Genomic DNA, 21,863 nt, shown 5'->3' on the forward strand with positions numbered 1-21,863 from the left:
CACGTGGCTCAGAAAAAAAATGATGCACAACGTTTATATACATACATTATAGATACAGACATTCAATCATACACACTGATAGGTAACGCTGTGCACACACACACGCACACGAGACGGGGGAGAGAAAGCAAATACATGATAAAACACAGGGGTAAAATGTTAATATGAAAATCTGGTGAGAGGGCACATAAGTGTTATTTGTACTATTTTTATTTTTGCAACTTTTCTATAAATTTGAAATTATTTCAAAATAAAGCTAAAAAAAATAGACAACCTCGAAACCTCAACTTACTTTGCCTTGGAGAGCCTGTGTTATTTGTTTTGGGCTTTCCATTCTAAGTCCCACCTTTCTGGGTTCGTGGAGGCAGAGAGAGACAACACCGGAATCCTGCAGGGTGTGACTGCGTCTCCAGCTGAGGCACCTGAAACTGGGGACCATGTGAGACCACACGGGATATGATGCAAAAGGGGACAGGAGAAATGTGTGCGCACGTGTCCCCCTCCACGAATACACACACTGTCTCTCTGTTTCTCTGTTGATTGATTTAAACTTCAAGATGGCAGCCCCAATGCCTATGGGGTCAAGCAGGTCTGTGAATGAGTGAAACAGGCCAGGCATAGGAAAAGTCAACTTTCTCGATTTTTACTGGACTATGATAAAGCATAAAATGTCATACAAACAGGTATGATACTGCAAATTATATTTCTGAGTCAAAGTGGAAAAACTTGAAAAACAGAACATTTAATAATTCATTTTCTCAGCTCACAATCCCCTGGGTCTAGAGGATTCTGGTCTTACACCCCACGGGGCACTGCCAGGAGTGTGTTCTTCATCACGTCGTGATGTGGAGTACAGAGTCCCACTGGGAGTCCTTTAACTGGGAGCAGAACTTGGTTTTACTCAGTTTCATAATGGAAAACAGCTGCTCACAAATGTAGGTGCTCCCGAACATGGAGAGGATCTTCGCACAGTGAGTTTTATATCTCGGGTAGCTACTCCAGAGGTATCTGTAGAATTCCGGTATCCCAACCTTGTCGTATTTAGTCTTCAGGACCGTGTTGCACTGCAGATCAATGACCTCCATCTGCAGCGCTTCAGGCACGCTCTCGATCTTCATGGAGAAGGGGGAGCTGAACAGGGTCAGCTCGCTTTCATAGAGTTTGAACTCAGACAACCTTTTCTGGAATTCAGTCTTTAATTCCACAATTTTGGGAATGTAGTTCAGGCCATCGCTTTCATTCCTGGAAACTGATTTCAGGGTGGGAAAGTGGGCTAGATTATTCCTCGCCAGATGAGTTTCCCAAAGACACAGTTTTGCCAGGAATGCCCGAATCAAGTCGTACATTTGCGTAACAATCTGTGAATGGCCTTGGAGAGAGATGTTCAAAGTGTTCAGGTGCGTCGTCATATCGACCAAGAAGGCCAAGTCTTTGATCCAATCTTGAGAGCTCAGTTGGGGCAAGGGCTTTCCTCTGGATGACATGAAGGAATCGATTTCTTCCAAGGATTCAAAAAATCTCTTCAGCACCAGCCCCCGGCTGAGCCACTTGATCTCCGTGTAGTACAGAAGGCTGCCATATTGGCTGTCCAGTTCATAAAGCAACGTCGTGAACTCACTGTGGTTCACTCCGCGGGAGCATATCCAGTTCACCGAGTTGACGACCACACTCATGACATGGTCCATCTTTAACTTCTGAGCACAGAGTGATTCCGGGTGAAGGATGCAGCACATGGACTTCAGATCTGAGCCCTTGCCAACCATCGCCACTTTGGACTTGAGTTTCGTAACAAGTCCGTCGTTCGCGTCTACCATCGCAGGGGTGCCCGTTGAGGCCACGCTTACTAATTTTGACCAGTCGATATTAAACTTTTTAAGACTTTTCTCAACCCTCAAAAATATCTCATTTCCAGATTTTGTACCTGTCATGGGCACTGTATCCAAAAGTTCTTCCGACACATCAAAATTCTCATCAACACCACGGATGAATATGGCCAACTGGGTGGTATTATTTATATCTGTGATCTCATCGATTGCAACAGAATATGCCACAAATGACTTGATTTTTTCACGTAGCTTCTCCCATAAGTGCCCGGCCACATCTTCTACAGGCTGCACGGCAGCAGCTTCAGCGGGACTCACATTTGCAAACCCTTGATTTTGCTCAGGACACACGCTTTCTGAGGACCCCAGGAGATACTTCCTGAGGCCTTTTTTGAGCTCGTGAAGCTTCTCATCGCGCATCTTCTCGGTGTACTGGTCATAGTGCTTGCTGTGGTTGGTCTGATAGTGGCGTCTTAGGTTGTATTCTTTCGACACTGACATGCTCTGTTTGCATATTAAACAGGTCGGGATATTCTGCACGTCCACGAAGAAATATGCTCTCTCCCACTTCTCTTGAAATACACGGCCCTCCTGGTCTATCTTTCGTTTTCCCACTTTTGATAGAGACATGGACACAAGAAATATTTCACTTTTCTCTTAACTCTACTATTGGAAAACGAACAGCAAAAGCATGAGATGATGAAACTGAGAGAGAGAAAGCGGTGGTTAACTGGAGAATGCTCCTCCAGCCCCCAGGATAGCTGACAGCTCCAGCTGGAGGGAACATGGGCCCCCGTGGCTGGATCTTCAGATTTCTTTAAAAAACCCGGAAATTGATTTTTATGAACAAATCCCTGGCTTTTCAATGTTGGCTGCTATACTTATTCCCGTTTTTAAAAGGTATGTGAGCCAAACAAAGGCGTCTTTGGTGCCATTTAGCAGGACGTTTGCCACATCTGGTTTAAGCAGGAATCACTGGCAAGTACATTTACATTTTAAAGTACATTTTTTCACTTGATTCTCAAGAGAACCTTGAAATAGCAGAGAAGGGAATGGGCACAGAAGGCAGATGGCTTACTTGCTGTGAGCCATAAAAGTCTGTGGGGATGGCCACAGAAATGCACAGAAGGGACTTGTTCTCAATTTACAGAACCAGGCCACAGTGCAGGTGAGCTTTACTTCAAGACACACGGATCTAAAACTTCACCGGAAGGAAGTGCAGGCCGAGACAGAAAGCCAATTTTGTGGTGGCCTGGGGCTGGGGCTCCGGAAGGGGAAGTGACTGCAAACGAGCGGCAGGAATCTTTCAGGGGGTGACGGAAATGTCCTAATATTAGACTGTGGTGACAGTTGCACAACTCAGTAAATTTACTAAAAATCACTGAATTGTGTACACTCTACACAAGTGAAGTTCCTGGTATGTAAATTATGCCTCAAGAAAGCTATTAAAAATGTAAAATATCCTTTAGCAACCAGCAATAATAACTCAGCATTTTAAAAGAATACTTTAGTTTTCAAACTTTAAATCAGGAGGTCCCTTAGTGAGTGACTCAAACTCCTGAGGCCACCTCTCCATCTTCTGCTGCACTCACCCTCCAGGATAATGACTTGCCTGCAAGGACTCTGGGAGAAACGTTTAAAATATTTAACAAGATGTGACCTCAGCACAGGGAGCAAAGCCCGGCCGGGCCAGGCATCAGCTCTGGTTTTTTGAGCCTTGGGGAGTCTGGGGGTGGGGCTGGGGTGGTCTGGCAGATGACATGGAAAGGTTCAGTATTATGATGGGGGCCCTCTGCCATAAAGGACTCTCGCATAAGAGTGAGCCACACCACAGGTCACACACACAGTCTGATGCAGAGCAAGCGCCGCCAGACTGCTGTAGGAGGAAAAAACGCCTGGCTAAGAAAACTCAAGCAATGGAATTAAAGGCCTTTGTAACAAGCAGGAAAAGTACAACACACAGCACACACAGCGTGCTTTGCTCAAGGCTCAAGGCTGGAGAAGCAAGGGCCCTGCGTGTGCGCCCCGCGCCGCTGCACTCGGCCGGCGGGCTCTGGAGCGTCTTCGCGCCCGGGATACTCACCATTGCTGAGCTCGAGGCCTGGAAGCGGTCTGAAGAGAAAGAGACATTGGTGAATGCAAGAGTCCACTTTCCTCCCTCGTCCACTTAGTTCTATTCGATAACCTGTTGGGAACGTCAACCCTGCGCTCGGTGCGGCGGGAGATAAAACCAAGACAGGCTGCCCGCGACAGCGGAGACCGGACACCGACACGCAGCTCGCGGAGGTGGAACAGACGCCACGGGGCTGGCGGCCGCCCAGCAGTTGACGGCGGGACCCACCGCCCGCATCCTGGGGTGAGAATCCCTGTGCTGCCACTTGACCGCCTTGGGCAAGTGAGGGTCTGCAGATTCGTCCTCATGACCGAGGTCATGAGGCCTTCCAATGACCTTTATATCTGCGATCTTACCTAATGACTGTGAATTTGATAAATTCTGCCGCATCCAAGATCCTTCGCATGGAGCTGATTTCCAGGTAACCGGGGGCTTTGAAGACCACCCCGGGCGGCATGCCATCGATGACCACACAGCCAGGGTTGAAGGTGATCTTCCTGTAGGGCACCTTCACGGGGAAGTCCACTCCGATTGCTTCACCTGCGATGAGACAAACAGCAAAAAGCCAGTTGAGTGTGTCACTTACTTTTCCCAAACCATGCTTTCCCTTTAGTGTCAAGATTTTAAAATCATTCACATCAAGTGATCAGCCATCATTTCTTTATTTTCCAGTGGTAGGACGATGTACAAATAATTTAATTGATTTTGAAATTGACAGTGGGTAGCACAGCAGACTCAGTTTCTCTACCCATAAACAGAGATCACCAAGGTATTTACCTGGAGAAGGTTTTTGTGAGGATTAAATGAGTAATCATGTGTTGAGCACTGATAACGATGCCCGGCCATGGTAAGAACTCAGTAAGTCAAAGGTAGCTATTATTAGTTTTTATTTTTATTCATTTTCTGGAATTGAGATTATATACAATGATATACAACACTGTATTAGTTTTAGGTGTACAACAAAGTGATTTGATACATGGCTAAAATTATTATTGTTGCTAGTGTTTCCATGGAAAAGCTCTTCTGTAAAAATACAGACTAATTTTCAGCATAGGTCCTTCACAGAAAGATAATTTCTTAGATAAAATATTCAATTAAAAAGAAGCATTTCAAGTACATGAATTTTAGATATGTAATGATACAAAAACTTACCAAATTTTCGGCTAAAGAGGTCATTGACTTGTTCTCTTAGTTGCTTTATCTTTTCAATACTTGGTAATCTTTCCTTCTCATTGTCTAAAAATAAACAAGCAAACTAGGGTTATTAATGTATTTGTCCCCAAGAAAGCTGTTGGAGGAAATGCCTGTTAGCACTGGAGAAAGCGCTTTACAGGCTTATCATTCAGTTTAGTTTTAGCAATAATTAAGCATTTTGGAAACTTGTAAATGGAAGCCATTACAGATGATGGGGAATTTTCCAAATTATGACACTATGTAAACACTACATACTACTTTTGGGAATATTTTCCATATCATGCAAGACAAGGATGCTCACTTTCACCACAATTCTTCAACATTCTAATAGAAATCCTGGCCAGTGCAATATGACAAGTAAAAGGAATAAGATGTACTAGGATTAGAAGGGAATATTTTTCAATACTTAAAAAATTTTTTATTCTACTTAATTTTGATTAACTAAAGCAATTATGTGGTTCAAAATTTAAGAGAAATGAAACAGTACACAGTGAAATGGCTCTCCCCCACCCCTATCTTAGCTCTGTTTCCCTCCCTGGAGGAACTACGTTGTTAGATTCTTGTGTCTCTCCAGATATGTTTTACATCCACATATTCAGAAAGGAAGATTACTTGATGGGCAGCAAACAAAGTCTAGTTCTGTGTTCAATTCCAATTTGACAGCAGCCAGTCCTTGGAGTTGCTGCCCTGAGGTGGGTCTTCCTGGTGATGCCTGCGCACAGCTGGCAGAAGCGGTCTGTCTGCCTAACTGTGTCTGATATGAGCAGGATATTCAGTGTTCAGCAACCTGCAGCATATTTTATATTCCAGAACTGTCAACCCTTAGCTGACAGGGTGAACTAGGCAAAAAAGTAACACCTCCAAGAGACTAACCCATGTCATGAAATGGTTAAAATATAACAATGAAAAATATAAAAGCAAATGAAAAATACAAATTATGATATATAAATTGTATAATATATAAAAAATAAATTATGATAAGGCCAGGTAAGCTTCCATACCTGGAACTGGCACCTGGACAATGTTGAGGTCCTCAACCCCTGCCGCGGAATCTGTAAGACGGGATGAGATGGTGTTTCCTTAAAACAGAAACTGAAATTTAGAACTAACAGAAATGAGGCCGGTTCTCCTCTAAAAACGTCAAGATGCTACTCTGATCAGAAGCCCAGGTTGAATTTTTTAAAATTCAGAGAAAATTTAGTTGCAGGATAGCGAGGTGGCTTGGCGTGGGCTGCCATCTGAGTCTCTGCGGTTTAATGCTGATGTCAAAGGGCTATGGGCACAGTGGCTTTTATTTATTCTTAGCCCCCAATACTTCAGTCAGTCTAATTTGATTTAAAAAGAAGGGTGGTAAAAAGTATATTTCCTTTGCTGTTATTCTCAGTTTAAAGGGGAGAAAAGGAAATAGGACATGTGAATGTGTCCACGAGGCCATCTATGACATCCCATGAAAAACGACTGAACAGACAGAGGCCCAGAAAGGCCCAGGCAGGCTTGAACAGTCCATGCAGAGCGGACAGTACCATGTTTCCTGGTCAACCGATAAACAGGACGTTCCCCTCACTTCTACGGAGGGAGCGTAAATGAGCCTGTCTGCTCCTTCGGGAGCTCAAGGCCCCATGCCAGCGGTCTGTGAATCAGTCATTTGAGTGTTTGAGATTCCGCATCTAAAGAGCAAGGCCTCAAAGGGACATAAGGAGCCACATCGCCAACAAAAGCCCTCAATTTTTTCTGCAGTGTCTTGTGCTGCTTCAAATGTAGAATTTTTGGAGGAAATGGGGGAAAATTTGCTACTCTTGACCTCAAAATTACTCTTTTTTCTGATCAATCTAATGAATCCTGGAAGGTCTGATCCTTAGCAATCAGGCTCAACATTAAGAGATTACTGAACTACTGTGAGTTTCCCTCATCACCTTGAAATGAGAAAAATCTTTTGGGGTGCTTAACACGTCTGAGCCTCCAAAAAACCCAGAACCAGTTCAGGTCATCAGAGTCAATGAAGAGATGGTGCCGGGAGAGAAGGCCTTAGGTTCTGATAAAGTGCTAATGTTCTATCATTAAAACGGGCTCCGCAAAATTTAAAAATCCGTCACAAAGGACACCAACTATAATTTAAAAATTGATCAAAAGCTACTTATAATTAATGCATAAGTTGGCACTTAATCCATTTTAATGACCCTGCACATTTCAAACAAATACATGGCATTTTCACTAATGGGTCTGAGCCCTAACTCCTCCGACACGCCCCCTTTACACAGACAATGCCTTCTTTTGAGCTCACTCATCAATTTCCTCCTAAGTCAGTTTTAAACCGCTCCTCCGGCTCCATGATCTATGAACCATCCTTAAAACCCTTCAGATGAACGACAAGAACACACCTACAGATGGACTTCCAAACGCTTTAGTCCTTTGAACACTTGCTAGTGGCAAAATTGTTTGCCAAATAATTTATAGCTAATTTTTTGAAAAACTGCTATCCAGGACAAAAGGGGATTAGCCTACCCTCCCCACACAATCGTGATGCCCCAGAAGACAACAGTGCAGCACACAGGCCGCTGTGGGATCACTTCTATCGACTGGCATTCCAATCACTGCTGGACTTTGATTCTAAACATGGCACTTTTCTCTTTATATTCTTAAAAGTGCTTTAAGGCAACAACTCAAATATCCATCAATGGAAGAATGGATAGACTCTGATTTACACGCACAATGGAACATTATTCAGCCTTAAAAAGGAAGTTCTGACATATGCTGCCACATGGATGACCCTTGAAGATCTGAAGTGAAAGAAGCCAGACACAAAAGGTCACATACTGTGCAATTCCATCTACGGGAAATATGTAGAACACGTAAATCCACAGAGACAGAAAGTAGATTAGTGTTGTTAGGGGCTAATGGAGTGGGAGGGGGTAGGGGAGGCACTCTTAATGGGTTTTCTTTTGGGGAAATGAAAATGTTTGGAACTAGATGGAGATGATGGTTGTACAACACTGAATGCAGTGAATTGTTCACTCTGAAATGGTTAATTTAATTTAACTTATTTATTTATTTATTTTTGAGGAAGATTAGCCCTGAGCTAACTACTGCCAATCCTCCTCTTTTTGCTGAGGAAGACCGGCCCTGAGCTAACATCCGTGCCCATCTTCCTCTACTTTATACTTGGGACGCCTACCACAGCATGGCTTTTTGCCAAGCGGTGCCATGTCCGCACCTGGGATCTGAACCAGGGAACCCTGGGTCGCTGAAGTGGAATGTGTGCACTTAACCTCTGCGCCACCAGGCTGGCCCCTGAAATGGTTAATTTTATTTTAATTTCACCTCAATAAAAAATGTTTTAAGTAATTTAAGCCATTCCTTTCACGGAATTTTAAGGAAAACAAATTTCACTGTATGGCTCAGAATGGTGGTACCCAATGCCATGTTGAGGCCTTAAGATGACTTTGAAACTGGGCCATGTAAATATCATATTTTATCCATAAACACACTCAGGCCCCACTGACTTCAGGTACAGAGGAACCAGCATAAATCCATTCTCATTAATGGAAAATCCATCTGAAAATATGCACCCTCCTGGCTGTGGGCAGGGACATCATCCCTGGATAGGAAGCATCTTCTCCGTGCTCAGTTACCCTGATGGCATCACCACATAATTTCCAGGAAAGCCGTCAGAGCTAAAACATGGCAGAAAGGCCGGCCATTTGCACAGACTCTATCCATATGTGGACTGTTCCCCTTAAGACTTAAGTAATATATGCTCACTGTGGAGAATTAGAGACATCCCAAAAGGGATAAGGAAGAAAGGTCACGCCAAGCATGATTCCACTACTGCTGGCAGACTTTCTTTTTTTGTATTCTCTTCTGTTTTTCTTTCTACATAATAATTTTTCTAATCAAAATCAAGATCCTACTGTAAATTATGATTTCTTTTGGTCCCCCTTCATCTTGTTTATAACTCTTCTCTTTTCTTTAAAGATTGGCACCTGAGCTGACATCTGTTGCCAATCTTTTTTTTTCTCTTCTTCTCCTTCTTTCTTCTTCCTTCTTCTTCTCCCCAACCCCCCACCCCAAGTACATAGCTGTATAGTCTAGTTGTAGGTCCTTCTGGCTCTGCTATGTAGGACGCCGCCTCAGCGTGGCTTGACGAGCAGTGCTAGGTCCACGCCCAGGATCCAAACCGGCAAAACCCTGGGATGCCAAAGTGGAGTGTGTGAACTTAACCACTCAGCCACAGGGGTGGCCCCTGTTTATAACTCTTCCTGAGCCAGACAGTTTTGTTGTACACTGAGTACACTGAGAGCATATTTCCCAGTGGACCACCACGACCCATTCTAACTGCTGGGCACTGGCATTGCACCCATTTTTTCTTTGTTGTAAATGGTGATGAGAGAGGCTTTTTCCCCCTAAAACAATCAACTTGATGAAACCATTCTTAGAATTCAAATAAACAAAGTAAAAATGGAAGAATCAAATCAGGATGGCAACATTCATTAAGTCTCAAAATTCCCCCAATCGTGGCAAAACCAGTTCAGACCCTGTGATGTTTCATGGGAAATAGTATTCTCTCTCAATAAAAGAACTCAGGGAATAAAAAGGTAAATACAACTTCCAAGGGATGTTTATTTTAAAAGCATAATTTGTAGAGTTTATCCACCTCTTTCCAAACACTGCCATCTTCTTAGGTTGTGTTTCTGATGGAAAAATCATAAAATTGCAAATTAAAAGAAAAAGTAATTTCAAGCCTTTTTTTTTTTTCCCCAGGGGAAGATTCGCCCTAGGCTAACACCTGTTGCCAATTTTCCTCCTTTTTTCTTCTTTTTCCTCCCGAAGCCCAGTACATAGTTGTGTATGGTTGTAAGTTCTTCTGGTTCTTCTATGTGAGCCACCACCACAGCATGGCTACTGACAGACGAGTGGTGTGGTTCCATGCGTGGGGAACTGACCCAGGGCCGCTGAAGCAGAGCACGCAGAACTTTACCACTAGGCCATTACGGCTGGCTCAAAATTGCAATTTTTTGTTATTTGATAATCAGATTTTACTAATTCAAAATCACATCTGTTCAGGTGAGTGAGATTTTATGGAATGCTAGGATAGAATTATATACCTAATGACATTAATTCTGAGACCTTGTAACATTATTAGATATATAAAATCAAAGCACTCACATTAGGAAGACACTATGGACCAGCTCATGTTCCAGGAGCAGAGAGGAAAATACTTTTTAGCAGATGACTAAGTAGCTCACAACGAAAGCAAACAGGCACATTCTTTTAAGTAAATGGGCTGAAAATCTACAAATACCAGGATACATGGTCTCATTCATTTCCCTGAAAAATCAAAAAAGTTTCCAAAAAAACTTTCAAGTGTAAAGAATATCTTAGAATATGTTTATAACTATTGGGTGTGGCTTTTAAATAAACACATGCACAAAAAACCAAACAGGTTCCATGTCAACGTAAGTACTTTAAAGAAAAGCATCTTACATGGTGGATCTCAAAAACTAAATCTTGGTTAAACCACACTTTGAACACTTTAGATACTTGCGCTTACACTGAGCTCACTGATTCCAGGCCCAGGGCTGTTCTTTTTGAACTCTATCACACAGAGGGGGAGAGGGCATGTTTCCAAGTGAACCAGCCTTTTCCCTTCCATCGCCCCGTCCCCCTTCATCCTTTCCTCTCTGGGGCAGAGCACACCTCGGTCCCACGTTTGCATGGCCTAATTCTCTTGTCTACAAAGCCCAGGGCACCGTGTGCTTGGTGAGCACAGGCCAGCTCCGGTCATACAAACACACACATCAATTTCAATCTCTCCCCCACGATGATTCTTTAAGAAGGGACGAAAACCATACTTAGCGGTGTGACTGCGACAAGGCTTTTGGACTAACCTTCAGTTTTCACCTCAGCTTCGGGGTCCTCACTCGTTTCTGGAGGGACAAGCTGAGTAGAATCTTGAAAAGAAAATTTCTAAAATGACATTCATTATTATGGATTCACATGTCCCAACATTTCACTGCTCCTATACCAAAAAGGTAGCTTATCCTGGCATTTTAAATACATTTCACACTTAAGAAACATAAAGGTAATTTTAATTTTGCTGGGATAATAGGGTCACAAGGATAATCTTATAAGAGATGAGGGGAGATAGGAAACTTTCAGATATTATCCAATAATCCACAGTTACCCACAGGAATGGACACAGAGTAGCCTTCTATTAGAGCTAACGGCATTCTTAGGGGCACAGTGTTTTCTTGTTGTCATCAGGAATTACTAGGATAAAAAGAAAGCCATTTGCTTTGGTCAACAGCTCCCCTCTCATCCTGCCCACAGCCCCTGGGTGACTCACGGTCTGTTATCAAACGGACGCGCAATCGGCCTTTCTGGCAGACAAGAATGATGACACATACATTAAGTTCTTCTACACACAGACAAAAGCCTGACCAGGTTATCCCTCCTAACTCTAGCGCATTTTAGAAAGATCTGCCAAAGCTTACATTAATTGTTAGCAAAGAAAGAAAGACCAGAACTCAAATCTAATGTAGCTGTATTGAAATGGTACTTTCGTAATGTAAGATATAACCTTTGGGGGGACATGGGTGAAGGTGCACCAGACCTCTCTGTACTATTCTTGCAGGTTCTTTTGAATCTATAATTCTTTCTTTCTTTCTTTTTGTGAGGAAGATTGGCCCTGAGTGAACATCTGTGCCAATCTTCCTCTGTTTTATGTGGGATGCCACCACAGCATGGCTTGACCAGTGGTGTGTAGGTCTGCACCTGGGATCTGAACCTGTGAACCCCAGGCTGCCAAAGCGGAGTGTGTGAACTTAACCACTACACCTCCGGGCCAGCCCCTATAATTATTTCAAAGTAAAAAGTTAAAAAAAATCAAACTAATTCAGCTCTATTGTAAATGGACTTTCCACTCTACTGTGATAATAAAAATCTCTTCAGAAATTAAGTATTTCAAAGGCTAACATCCAATGGAATCTTTCTGACTCTCACTCAACACGAATTCTACAACTGACCACCAGGTTTTCTTCTTTCTAAATACGTTCTATCAAAAAAAAGCAATGACCAAACAATGTCTTAACAGGCTTTAACAAAGGGAAGTAAAATGATGCAAGGGAAGAACAGATTTCAACTGAGTTCAAAGTAACTGTCCTGCCCCACATTCAGAGAAGGTCAGAGATCACAATGAAGGAAAAGAAAAGAAATGAAAAATAAACAGAAGAATTCCGACACACGCTACAACATGGATGAACCTTGTGGACATCAAGCTGAGTGAAATAAGCCCGTCACAAAAGGACAAATGCTGTATGATGCCACTTACATGAGGTGCCTAGAGCAGTCAGATGCACAGAGACGGAAGGAGGGGGTGGTTGCTAGGGGGAGGGAGGGAGGGGGCGGGGAGGTGGTGGTGTAATGGGGACAGATCTGCAAAATGGGAAAGTTCTGGAGATCTGCTTCACAACAATGTGAACATACTTGACACTACTGAACTGTGCACTTAGCAGAGGGTAAGCTGGCAAACTTTACGTGATATGCTTTTTACCACAATAAAAAATACATACTTTAGAAAAATAAACAGAAGTTAAATAATGCCAGAGCAACTTGTCTTCTGGGTTGAAAGCCATCAAGTTCCAGAGGACTCATTTTCTGAGTGAAGGAGCAACGCTGAGACTGGGCTCTATGATAGTAGGCTCCCTGGCAAAATCGGTCAAAATTCTTCTAGGTCAGAGAACTGGACAAACTGCTCAGTGGGCCGCTGGAACAGTCCTCCACAATAAAGACCTCCAGACCCCCGAAATCACAGAAGCTAGTAAAAATGACCACAAATCAGTCCTTTGGAAAATGCTTTTGACTTAGGGGAAAATACAAATCATTGTGGTACTAAGACAGATAGACAGCTCCTAAAAGCAAGATCGTCTCGCCTATAAACTGACAAAGATGTTCCATGCCTCCAGGTTTGGAGAGGAGATTTCCCTTATGAATTTTACCTTGGACATCTGTGAACCATTTGAGTTCAGGCCTTAAATACAACGCTCAAGATCGATATATGAATGGAGGGAAGTACTGTCAAACTTTACTTCTAACTCAAGAATTTCCTAAAATACTTTTTCAACTCTGTTCAAAATGAAAGAAAGCAACAAATGGTGCCAAGAAGAAGTTTTCTCTTCACTTAACTTCCATATCCGGGTGCTTTAAGGAGAATCATTTACAGATGGGAAAGGAAGAGAGCAATGGAGTTCTAACACCATATGTTAGGACTAGACTCAGCCAGTTTTCTAAGAAGGCACGCCAGGAAGCCGCCTTCTTTATGTTCAGACGTGTGTTTTAAAAGAGTGTGTTCTTCAAAATGGGCATAGAAGGAAACTACCTCAACATAATAAAGGCCATATACGACAAACCCATAGCCAACATCATACTCAATGGGCAAAAACTGAACGCCATCCCCCTGAAAACAGGAACGAGACAAGGATGCCCTCTATCACCACTCTTATTTAACATAGTACTGGAGGTCCTAGCCAGAGCAATCAGGCAAGAAAAAGGAATAAAAGGAATCCAAATAGGGAGGGAAGAAGTGAAACTCTCGCTGTTTGCAGACGACATGATCTTATATATAGAAAACCCCAAAGAATCCATTGGAAAACTCTTAGAAGTAATCAACAACTACAGCAAAGTTGCAGGGTATAAAATTAATTTGCATAAATCAGTAGCATTTCTATACTCCAGTAATGAACCAACAGAAAAAGAACTCAAGAATACAATACCATTCACAATGGCAACAAAAAGAATAAAATACCTTGGAGTAAATTTAACTAAGGAAGTGAAGGACCTATATAATGAAAATTTCAAGGCCTTTCTGAGAGAATTGGATGACGACATAAGTAGATGGAAAGACATTCCATGTACATGGATTGGAAGAATAAACATAGTTAAAATGTCCATTCTACCTAAAGCAATCTACAGATTCAACGCCATCCCAATCAGAATCCCAATGATATTCTTTACAGAAGTAGAACAAAGAATCCTAAAATTCATATGGGGCAACAAAAGACCCTGAATTTCTAAAGCAATCCTGAGAAAAAAGAACAAAACGGGAGGCATCACAATCCCTGACTTCAAAACATACTACAAAGCTACAGTAATCAAAACAGCATGGTACTGGTACAAAAACAGGTGCACAGATCAATGGAACAGAAGTGAAAGCCCAGAAATAAAACCACACATCTATGGACAGCTTATCTTTGACAAAGGAGCTGAGGGCATACAATGGAGAAAAGAAAGTCTTTTCAACAAATGGTGCTGGGAAAACTGGAAAGCCACATGTAAAAGAATGAAAATTGACCATTCTTTTTCACCATTCACCAAAATAAACTCAAAATGGATCAAAGACCTAAAGGTGAGACCTGAAACCATAAGGCTTCTGGAAGAAAACGTAGGCAGTACACTCTTTCACATCAATATTAAAAGGATCTTTTCGGACACCATGCCTTCTCAGAGAAGGGAAACAATAGAAAGAATAAACAAATGGGACTTCATCAGATTAAAGAGCTTCTTCAAGGCAAATGAAAACAAGATTGAAACAAAAAAACAACCCACTAACTGGGAAAAAATATTTGCAAGTCATATATCTGACAAGGGCTTAATATCCATAATATATAAAGAGCTCTCGCAACTCAACAACAAAACATCAAACAACCCAATCAAAAAATGGCCTGGAGACATGAACAGACATTTCTCCAAAGAAGATATACTGATGGCCAATAGGCACATGAAAAGATGCTCATCATCGCTCATCATCAGGGAAATGCAAATCAAAACTACACTAAGATATCACCGTACACCCGTTAGAATGACAAAAATATCTAAAACTAATAGCAACAAATGTTGGAGAGGTTGTGGAGAAAAAGGAACCCTCATACACTGCTGGTGGGGATGCAAACTGGTGCAGCCACTATGGAAAACAGTATGGAGATTCCTCAAAAAATTAAAAATAGAACTACCATACGATCCAGCCATCCCACTACTGGGTATTTATCCAAAGAGCCTGAAGTCAGCAATCCCAAAAGTCCTATGCACCCCAATGTTTATTGCAGCACTGTTTACAATAGCCAAGACATGGAAGCAACCTAAGTGTCCAGCAACAGATGAATGGATAAAGAAGATGTGGTACATATATACAATGGAATACTACTCAGCTGCAAAACAGAACAAAATCATTCCATTTGCAATAACATGGATGGACCTTGAGAGAATTATGTTGAGTGAAATAAGCCAGCAAGAAAAGGATAATCTGTGTATGACTCCACTCATATGAGGAATTTAAAATTATGGACTAAGAACAGTTTAGTGGATGCCAGGGGAAAGGTGGGGTGGGGGGTGGGCACAAAGGGTGAAGTGGTGCACCTACAACATGACTGACAAACATTAATGTACAACTGAAATTTCACAAGATTGTAAGCTATCAATAACTCAATAAAAAAATAAAAATAAAAAAATAAAAGAGTGTGTTCTTTATAAAATACTGAAACCAAAAAAAAAAAAAAGAGAGAGAGACAAAATGCCTCATTTTTCTAACCTTCCATTGGTAATTCCATTTCTATTACTTCACTGCTCCCCGAAGAATGATGGCTTTCTGAAAGGAAAGCAAACAACATATTACAAAAAGGCAGAAATACAAATTAAAAAAAGAAATTATTGAAAACAATTCAAGACTCGCACAGGAATGTACATGAAATACTTTGACTCCTTGAAATAAAATTCACACAAATGATCGTTTCTTCACGTTTTTTCTTTGTCATTGTACTTGTACTTCGGAAAAATTCCAAATATACAATAGCAGAGAGATGGTCTAAGGAAACCACGTGCCCATCCCCCAGCGCCAACAGTCATCAGCTCACGCAATCCTGTGTCTTCTGTGCCCACCCCACCCCCACCGTCCGTCCACGGGAAATCCCAGATATGGCAGAACTCAGTGCACAAACACCGCGTATGCACAAACGCACAAGTAAGACGTAACAACTTTCACCACAACATCATGACGACTCCCCCAAGGACCAATTATTCTTTATCATCATCGAATATATCGTCATTGTTCAAATTTCCTCCATTATCTCATAAATGTCTTTTTATTTTAAAAAAAAACCCTTTATATTTGGAAATAGTTTTAAACTTATAGAAAAGTTGCAAAAATAAAATAGTAAAAGAAGATCCATATACCCTTTACTCAGATAACATAATGTTAATGTTTTACCATTTTCCTTTATCATTTGTAATCTCTCTCCCCCATCATCTGTCTATAGATACAAATGTATATTTATATACTTTTTTTTCTGAACCATCCGAGGGAAAGTTACACACATCAGGGCCCTTTATCTCTAAATACTTCAGTGACTATTTCCTAAGAATAAGGATATCCTTTCACGGTCACAGGACAGTTAGAAAAATCACAGCGCTTAACACTGAGGCATTTTTATCTGTCCCACCACTTGTATTCCAGTGTTGTCGGTTGCCCCAAATGTCCTTTCTAGCTCTTTCCCTTTCGGTGCAGGATCTGGTTTGGGGGTCAGGTGTTGCTTTCCATTGTCACATCCCTTCAGTCTCCTTTAATCTGAACAGTTCCATAGTCTGTCTGTGATTTTTATGGCATTGCCATTTCCTAATATAGACCCCCTTCCCCACCCTTTTCCCCCCAATCAAATGTTCCTCATTTTGAGTGTGTCTGATGTTTCCTCATGATAAGATTCAGGTTTCAGGGGCCGGCCCGGTGACGCAGCGGTTAAGTTCACATGTTCCACTTCTCGGCAGCCCGGGGTTCACTGGTTGGGATCCCAGGTGTGGACATGGCACTGCTTGGCAAAAGCCATGCTGTGGTAGGCATCCCACGTATAAAGTAGAGGAAGAGGGGCATGGATGTTAGCTCAGGGCCAGTCTTCCTCAGCAAAAAAGAGGAGGATTGGCAGTAGTTAGCTCAGGGCTAATCTTCCTCAAAAAAAAAAAAAAAAAAAAAAAGATTCAGGTTTTGCATTATAGCCAGAACGCTGCCTAGAGGCTGGTGTGTCCTTCTCAGGGTACCACGTCTGGAGGCATGTGAGGTCTGCTACAGACATTTTTATGTTTGTGTCCCCCAAATGCCTATGTTGAAATCTACCCCTTAGTGTGATGATATTGGAGGTGGGGCCTTTGGGAGGTGATGAGGTCAGAAGGGTGGAGCCCTCAAGAATGGGATTAGTGCCCTCAGAAAGAGGCCCCAGAGAGCTCCCTTGTCCCTTCCACCATGTGAGGACACAGCAAGACGGCAGCCATCTATGAATCAGGAAGCGGGCTCTCACAGACCCCAGATCAGCTGGCACCTTGAGCTTGGACTTCCAATAACTGTGAGCTTCCAAAACCGTGAGGAATGAACGTCTGTAGTGTGTAAGCCCCCAATCTACAGGATCCTGTTCCAGCAGCCCTGGTGGACTAAGGCAGTGTCCATCTGTCCCTCACTGGGGATGTGCATTTTGACCACCCAATCAAGGTGTTATTTGATTTCCCCACGGTGTAATTACTGTTTTTCCCTCCCGCTTGCAACTAACAAGCAGACTGTGGGGAGAAACTTTAAGACCATGTAAATATTCCACTCCTTTTCTAAGTTTCTCTCTAGATTTACCATCCACTGATGATTCCTGTTTGAGCCAATCTTTTATTATAATAGCTGGAAAACTAGGATTTTCCAATTCCAGCAGTGTTCCTTTCCGGGGACCATTCGTCATCTGGCATTCCAGGGGAATTGGTAAATGTCTTTGCAACTGGTTTGCTAAAATCAGGATTGCAGCAAAACCCCCTCATTGCATTTGGTTGAAATGTCTCTTACATCTCTTTTCTATAAAACAGATTTCTGGGGCTGGCTCCGTGGCTGAGTGGTTAAGTTTGCGTGCTCCGCTGCAGGCGGCCCAGTGTTTCGTTGGTTCGAATCCTGGGTGCAAACATGGCACTGCTCATCAAACCACGCTGAGGCAGCGTCCCATATGCCATAACTAGAAGGACCCACAACGAAGAATATACAGCTATGTACCGGGGGTCTTTGGGAAGAAAAACGAAAAAAATAAAATCTTTAAAAAAAAAATAAATAAATAAAACAGATTTCTCTTGCTTTTTTTTTTTTAACTCGCCCTTCTTTGCTGGAGAACCCAGTACAATTTGTCTTGTTGAGTTACTCCCATTCTGGAGTTTATTGCCTGTGTTCTCATGGTGATGTTTTCCTATGTTCCTGTATCCCCCGCATTTCCTGCAAACTGGTGGTTAAGTTTGACTTTTGGGGGCAATGATCCCAGAGGCGTACTTCCTCCCGGATCCTGTCAGGAGGCACATTGTGACTCACACCTCTATCTTTGTGAGGTTAACCCTGACCGGTGAATGCAGGCGCTGTCAGCCTGACCCACTGTGATAAAGTCCCCATCGGCATTTTACAAAGGCTTCTAACAGCCATTGATGATTATTGCCAGGATGCGTGGTTTCATTAGGGGTGGCAAAGTGGGGACGTTTTATGACTTCTTTTTAAGTCTTATGTTTTATTCCCCAAAAGTTTTTAAGCGAAAAAAAGGAGGAGAGGAATTCAACACATACTTTATTTGCCAGGTAAAAGTTCGAATCTGAATAAATTTTGGATTTTATTATCAGTGACTCTAAGTATCCTACAAAATTATTAATCAATATCTGTCTGTCAGCAACAGGAAAAAACCCCCACAGACACTTCATTATGCGGTTCTTATATTTTTCCCTTGTTGTGAAGCTCAGACCCGGAAGCGGAGCCTGTGACATAAGTGAGTGATGAGCAAGCCGGCCCCACGGCTGCTGCCCAGGGCTGCGCTGGCTGACGGCGGCCTCACTTCCCATTCCCAGGACCAAGTCAGAGCAACCGCAGTCTTAAAGGAAGACTCTGCACATATTTCGGGTTAGGAAACTCACACCAACACAACGCTGTAGGAGGGCCCGAGGTCTCGATAACACCTTTTTGTTTGTTTACCAATTCTGCAATTATTTGAAGAAAGGGGAGGGGGAGATTATCTATCTAGGCACACAGAGAATTTAAGCTTTTTTGTTCTCTTTCCAGCCTCTCGCCCTGTGTTTGGTCAGACTGGAAGGGAGGGGAGCAGGAGGGAGGCAGAGGCCGAAGGGAGTGGGCTCAGAACAGGCTGCTGGTAAGATGGTGACGGGGGCAGGAGGGCAGGACAGACGTGGGGGCCTCCCGTCACATCGGGCTGCAGATACGCAGGCTCTCTGGCCTGTCTTCAACCAATGATCCCCATCCCCTTGTTCAATGTGAAGCACGCCGCTACACTCAGGTTCTGTGGTGACACGAAAGGCAAGGGCATCCTGGGCTGCTCATGGGCAGGACAGACTCAGGCAAAGGCCTTTCCCGCAGCCACAGCGCGCAGGGCAGCAGCACTGCACAGAATCTGCAAACCAGTGTATCAACTCGCCTATTTCTGTCACAGTTCTGCCAAAAACCAAGCATATGGGGTTCGAGGGATGTCAGGGCTCATCAGGAAGAAGATCTGACCCGGAGGTGGCAGGAGCACACACAGCTGTCTCTGGACGGCGTTGTGACAGCTTTGCATTTGGAGACAGTCCCTCCCAGAATGAGGCTGTCCAGTGCTTTGGGGCGGGGACCACCACCCAGAAGCGGGGGGGGGGGGGGGGGGGGGGGGGGGGGCAAGGGAACTCCCGGGGAGACAGAGACTGGAGTGGGGGCTTCCGTGTGTGGGTGATGTTGCTCGGCGACAAGGAGGGGAGGGCCTGCATTAGTGAGCTGTGAGGGCCAGCAGGGTGGGGGTGCTTGCAGCCCTGGGCTTTTCTTTCTTTGTGCCTAGCAGAAGTTGGAAGCTCATGGAGTTTGGTCCTGCAGGCCTTTGAGCTAACAGGTCTCAGCTGCTGTGAAGAAATAACCTAGGGGCCAATACACAGAGGCCATCTACGGCTCATTTCTAGAACACGAAGCACCTTCAACAGTGCATCATCAAACTGTTCACGCTGGGCAACACGCGGCCACAGACGCCACAAAATACAAATCACTTCAATATGAAAGCAACTCACTTTCCATTTTGAGTCTCACATGACTTTACCAAACAGAAGTAGAGGTAAATAATTTAAAAACAAATTGCTCCTTGTTTAGGTTCAACTCTAAGCACAGTAAAGTTTACATAAAAAACAGAAGTAGGCCAATGTATTTCTCTTCCTCCTCTTTCATTTCAAAAAGTCAAAATCCAGGGCATAGTGGTTGAGTTTGGTGTGCTCTGCTTTGGTGACCTGGGTTAATGGGTTCAGATCCTGGGTGTGGACCTACACGACTCATCAGCCAAGCTGTGGTGGTGACTCACATACATACAAAAATAGAGGAAGACTGGCACAGATGTTAGCTCAGGGCAAATCTTCCTCAGCAAACCAAAAAAAAAAAAGAAGAAGAAAAAGTCAAAATCTAGAACTAAATATCACATGCAGTAAATTCAGTGTAGATAAACTCTAAAATACTGACATGCTCTGGAAAGTGGAGGCAGAAGAGTATATATTTGAAACACTTCAAAATGAGGAATTTTTTATCAGCAGGATCCTTTTATCAAAGGATCTGCTTTGGAGCAGAAATTCAGTCATCAAATTTGAGTTAAGATATCAAATAGTAGTCACTCCATAAAGAAAAAAGGTAAAATTAAAAATAAATGAATAGTAATGAAATTATGACACATGCTACAAAATGGACGAACGTTTAAGATATTATGCTAAGAGAAACAAGTCAGTCACAAAAAGACAAATACTGTATGGTTCCACTTACATGAAGCACCTGGAACAGGCAAATTCATAGAGACAGAGAGTAGAATGTCGGTGCCAGGGGCAGGGGGAAGGGGAATAGGAAAGGGGAGTTATTGCTTAATGGGCACAGAATTTCTGTTTGTGATGAGGAAAATGTTCTGGAGATGGACGGTGGTGATGGTCACACGACAATGTGATTGTACTTAGTGCCACTGACCCGTGCATTTAAAAATGGTTAAAATGGCAAATTTTATCTGGTGTATGTATGTTCTATCACAATAATAATAAAAAAGCAAATGAGTAAAAAGATGACCAGTGTCAGTTTACGAAGAACATGAGGATTCCTGGTAAATTAATCCAGAGACAGTTATAACAAAATATTCCTGGTCCAGAGTTTTGAGAGCAAAAATTGTTTGTATTGAATAGGCATCGAATGTGTTGAAAATAATCTGATAATCAGTCAAATTAAATGTGAAGTTAATCACATTTTATTTTATACAGATTATTTATACAGATTATAGATACAGGTTAATTGTACATTGAGTCTGCTTATTTATTTATTTATTGAGATACAATTCATATACCATAAAATTCACCCTTTTAAAGTATACAATTCAGTGGTTTTCCATATATTCATAAGGTTGTACAGTCATCATTACTATCTATTTCCAGAATATTTTCATCACCCCCAAAAGAAACCCTGTAGCCATTAGCAGTCACTTCCCACTCCCTTCTCTCTCTAGATCCTGTAACCACTAATACACTTTCTGTCTCTACAGATTTGTCTATTCTGAACATTTCCTGTGGATGAATTCATACAGTATGTACCCTTTTGTGTCTGGCTTCTTTACTTAGCCCAATGTTTTCAAGGTTCATCTATGTTATAGCATGTATCAGTACTTCATTCTTTTTTATGGCCAAGTAATATTCCATTGTGTGGATAT

The 21,863-nt window shown here is 42.6% G+C and overlaps 1 protein-coding gene across 5 annotated transcripts in view; it reads right to left on the reverse strand.

The window, feature by feature from the left end:
* Positions 1–192: 192 nt before the first annotated feature.
* Positions 193–21,863, reverse strand: part of GTF2IRD2B (GTF2I repeat domain containing 2B) — a 56,286-nt gene continuing 34,615 nt past the window's right edge. For 3 of the 5 annotated variants that reach the window (XM_014856716.3, XM_070484465.1, XM_070484468.1), the window contains 7 exons: positions 15,710–15,766; positions 11,016–11,078; positions 6,132–6,209; positions 5,089–5,172; positions 4,293–4,476; positions 3,907–3,935; positions 193–2,437 (listed from right to left, as the gene is read on the reverse strand). In XM_014856716.3, coding sequence (XP_014712202.2) covers positions 834–2,437; positions 3,907–3,935; positions 4,293–4,476; positions 5,089–5,172; positions 6,132–6,209; positions 11,016–11,078; positions 15,710–15,766 — 2,099 coding nt within the window. In that variant the 3' untranslated portion in view covers positions 193–833. The remainder of the gene's footprint in view (positions 2,438–3,906; positions 3,936–4,292; positions 4,477–5,088; positions 5,173–6,131; positions 6,210–11,015; positions 11,079–15,709; positions 15,767–21,863) is intronic. The other 2 variants (XM_070484467.1, XM_070484466.1) reach the window with 1 other exon arrangement.

This window comes from Equus asinus, chromosome 14 (assembly GCF_041296235.1).
Source record: "Equus asinus isolate D_3611 breed Donkey chromosome 14, EquAss-T2T_v2, whole genome shotgun sequence".
NCBI classification, from domain to species: Eukaryota; Metazoa; Chordata; class Mammalia; order Perissodactyla; family Equidae; genus Equus; species Equus asinus.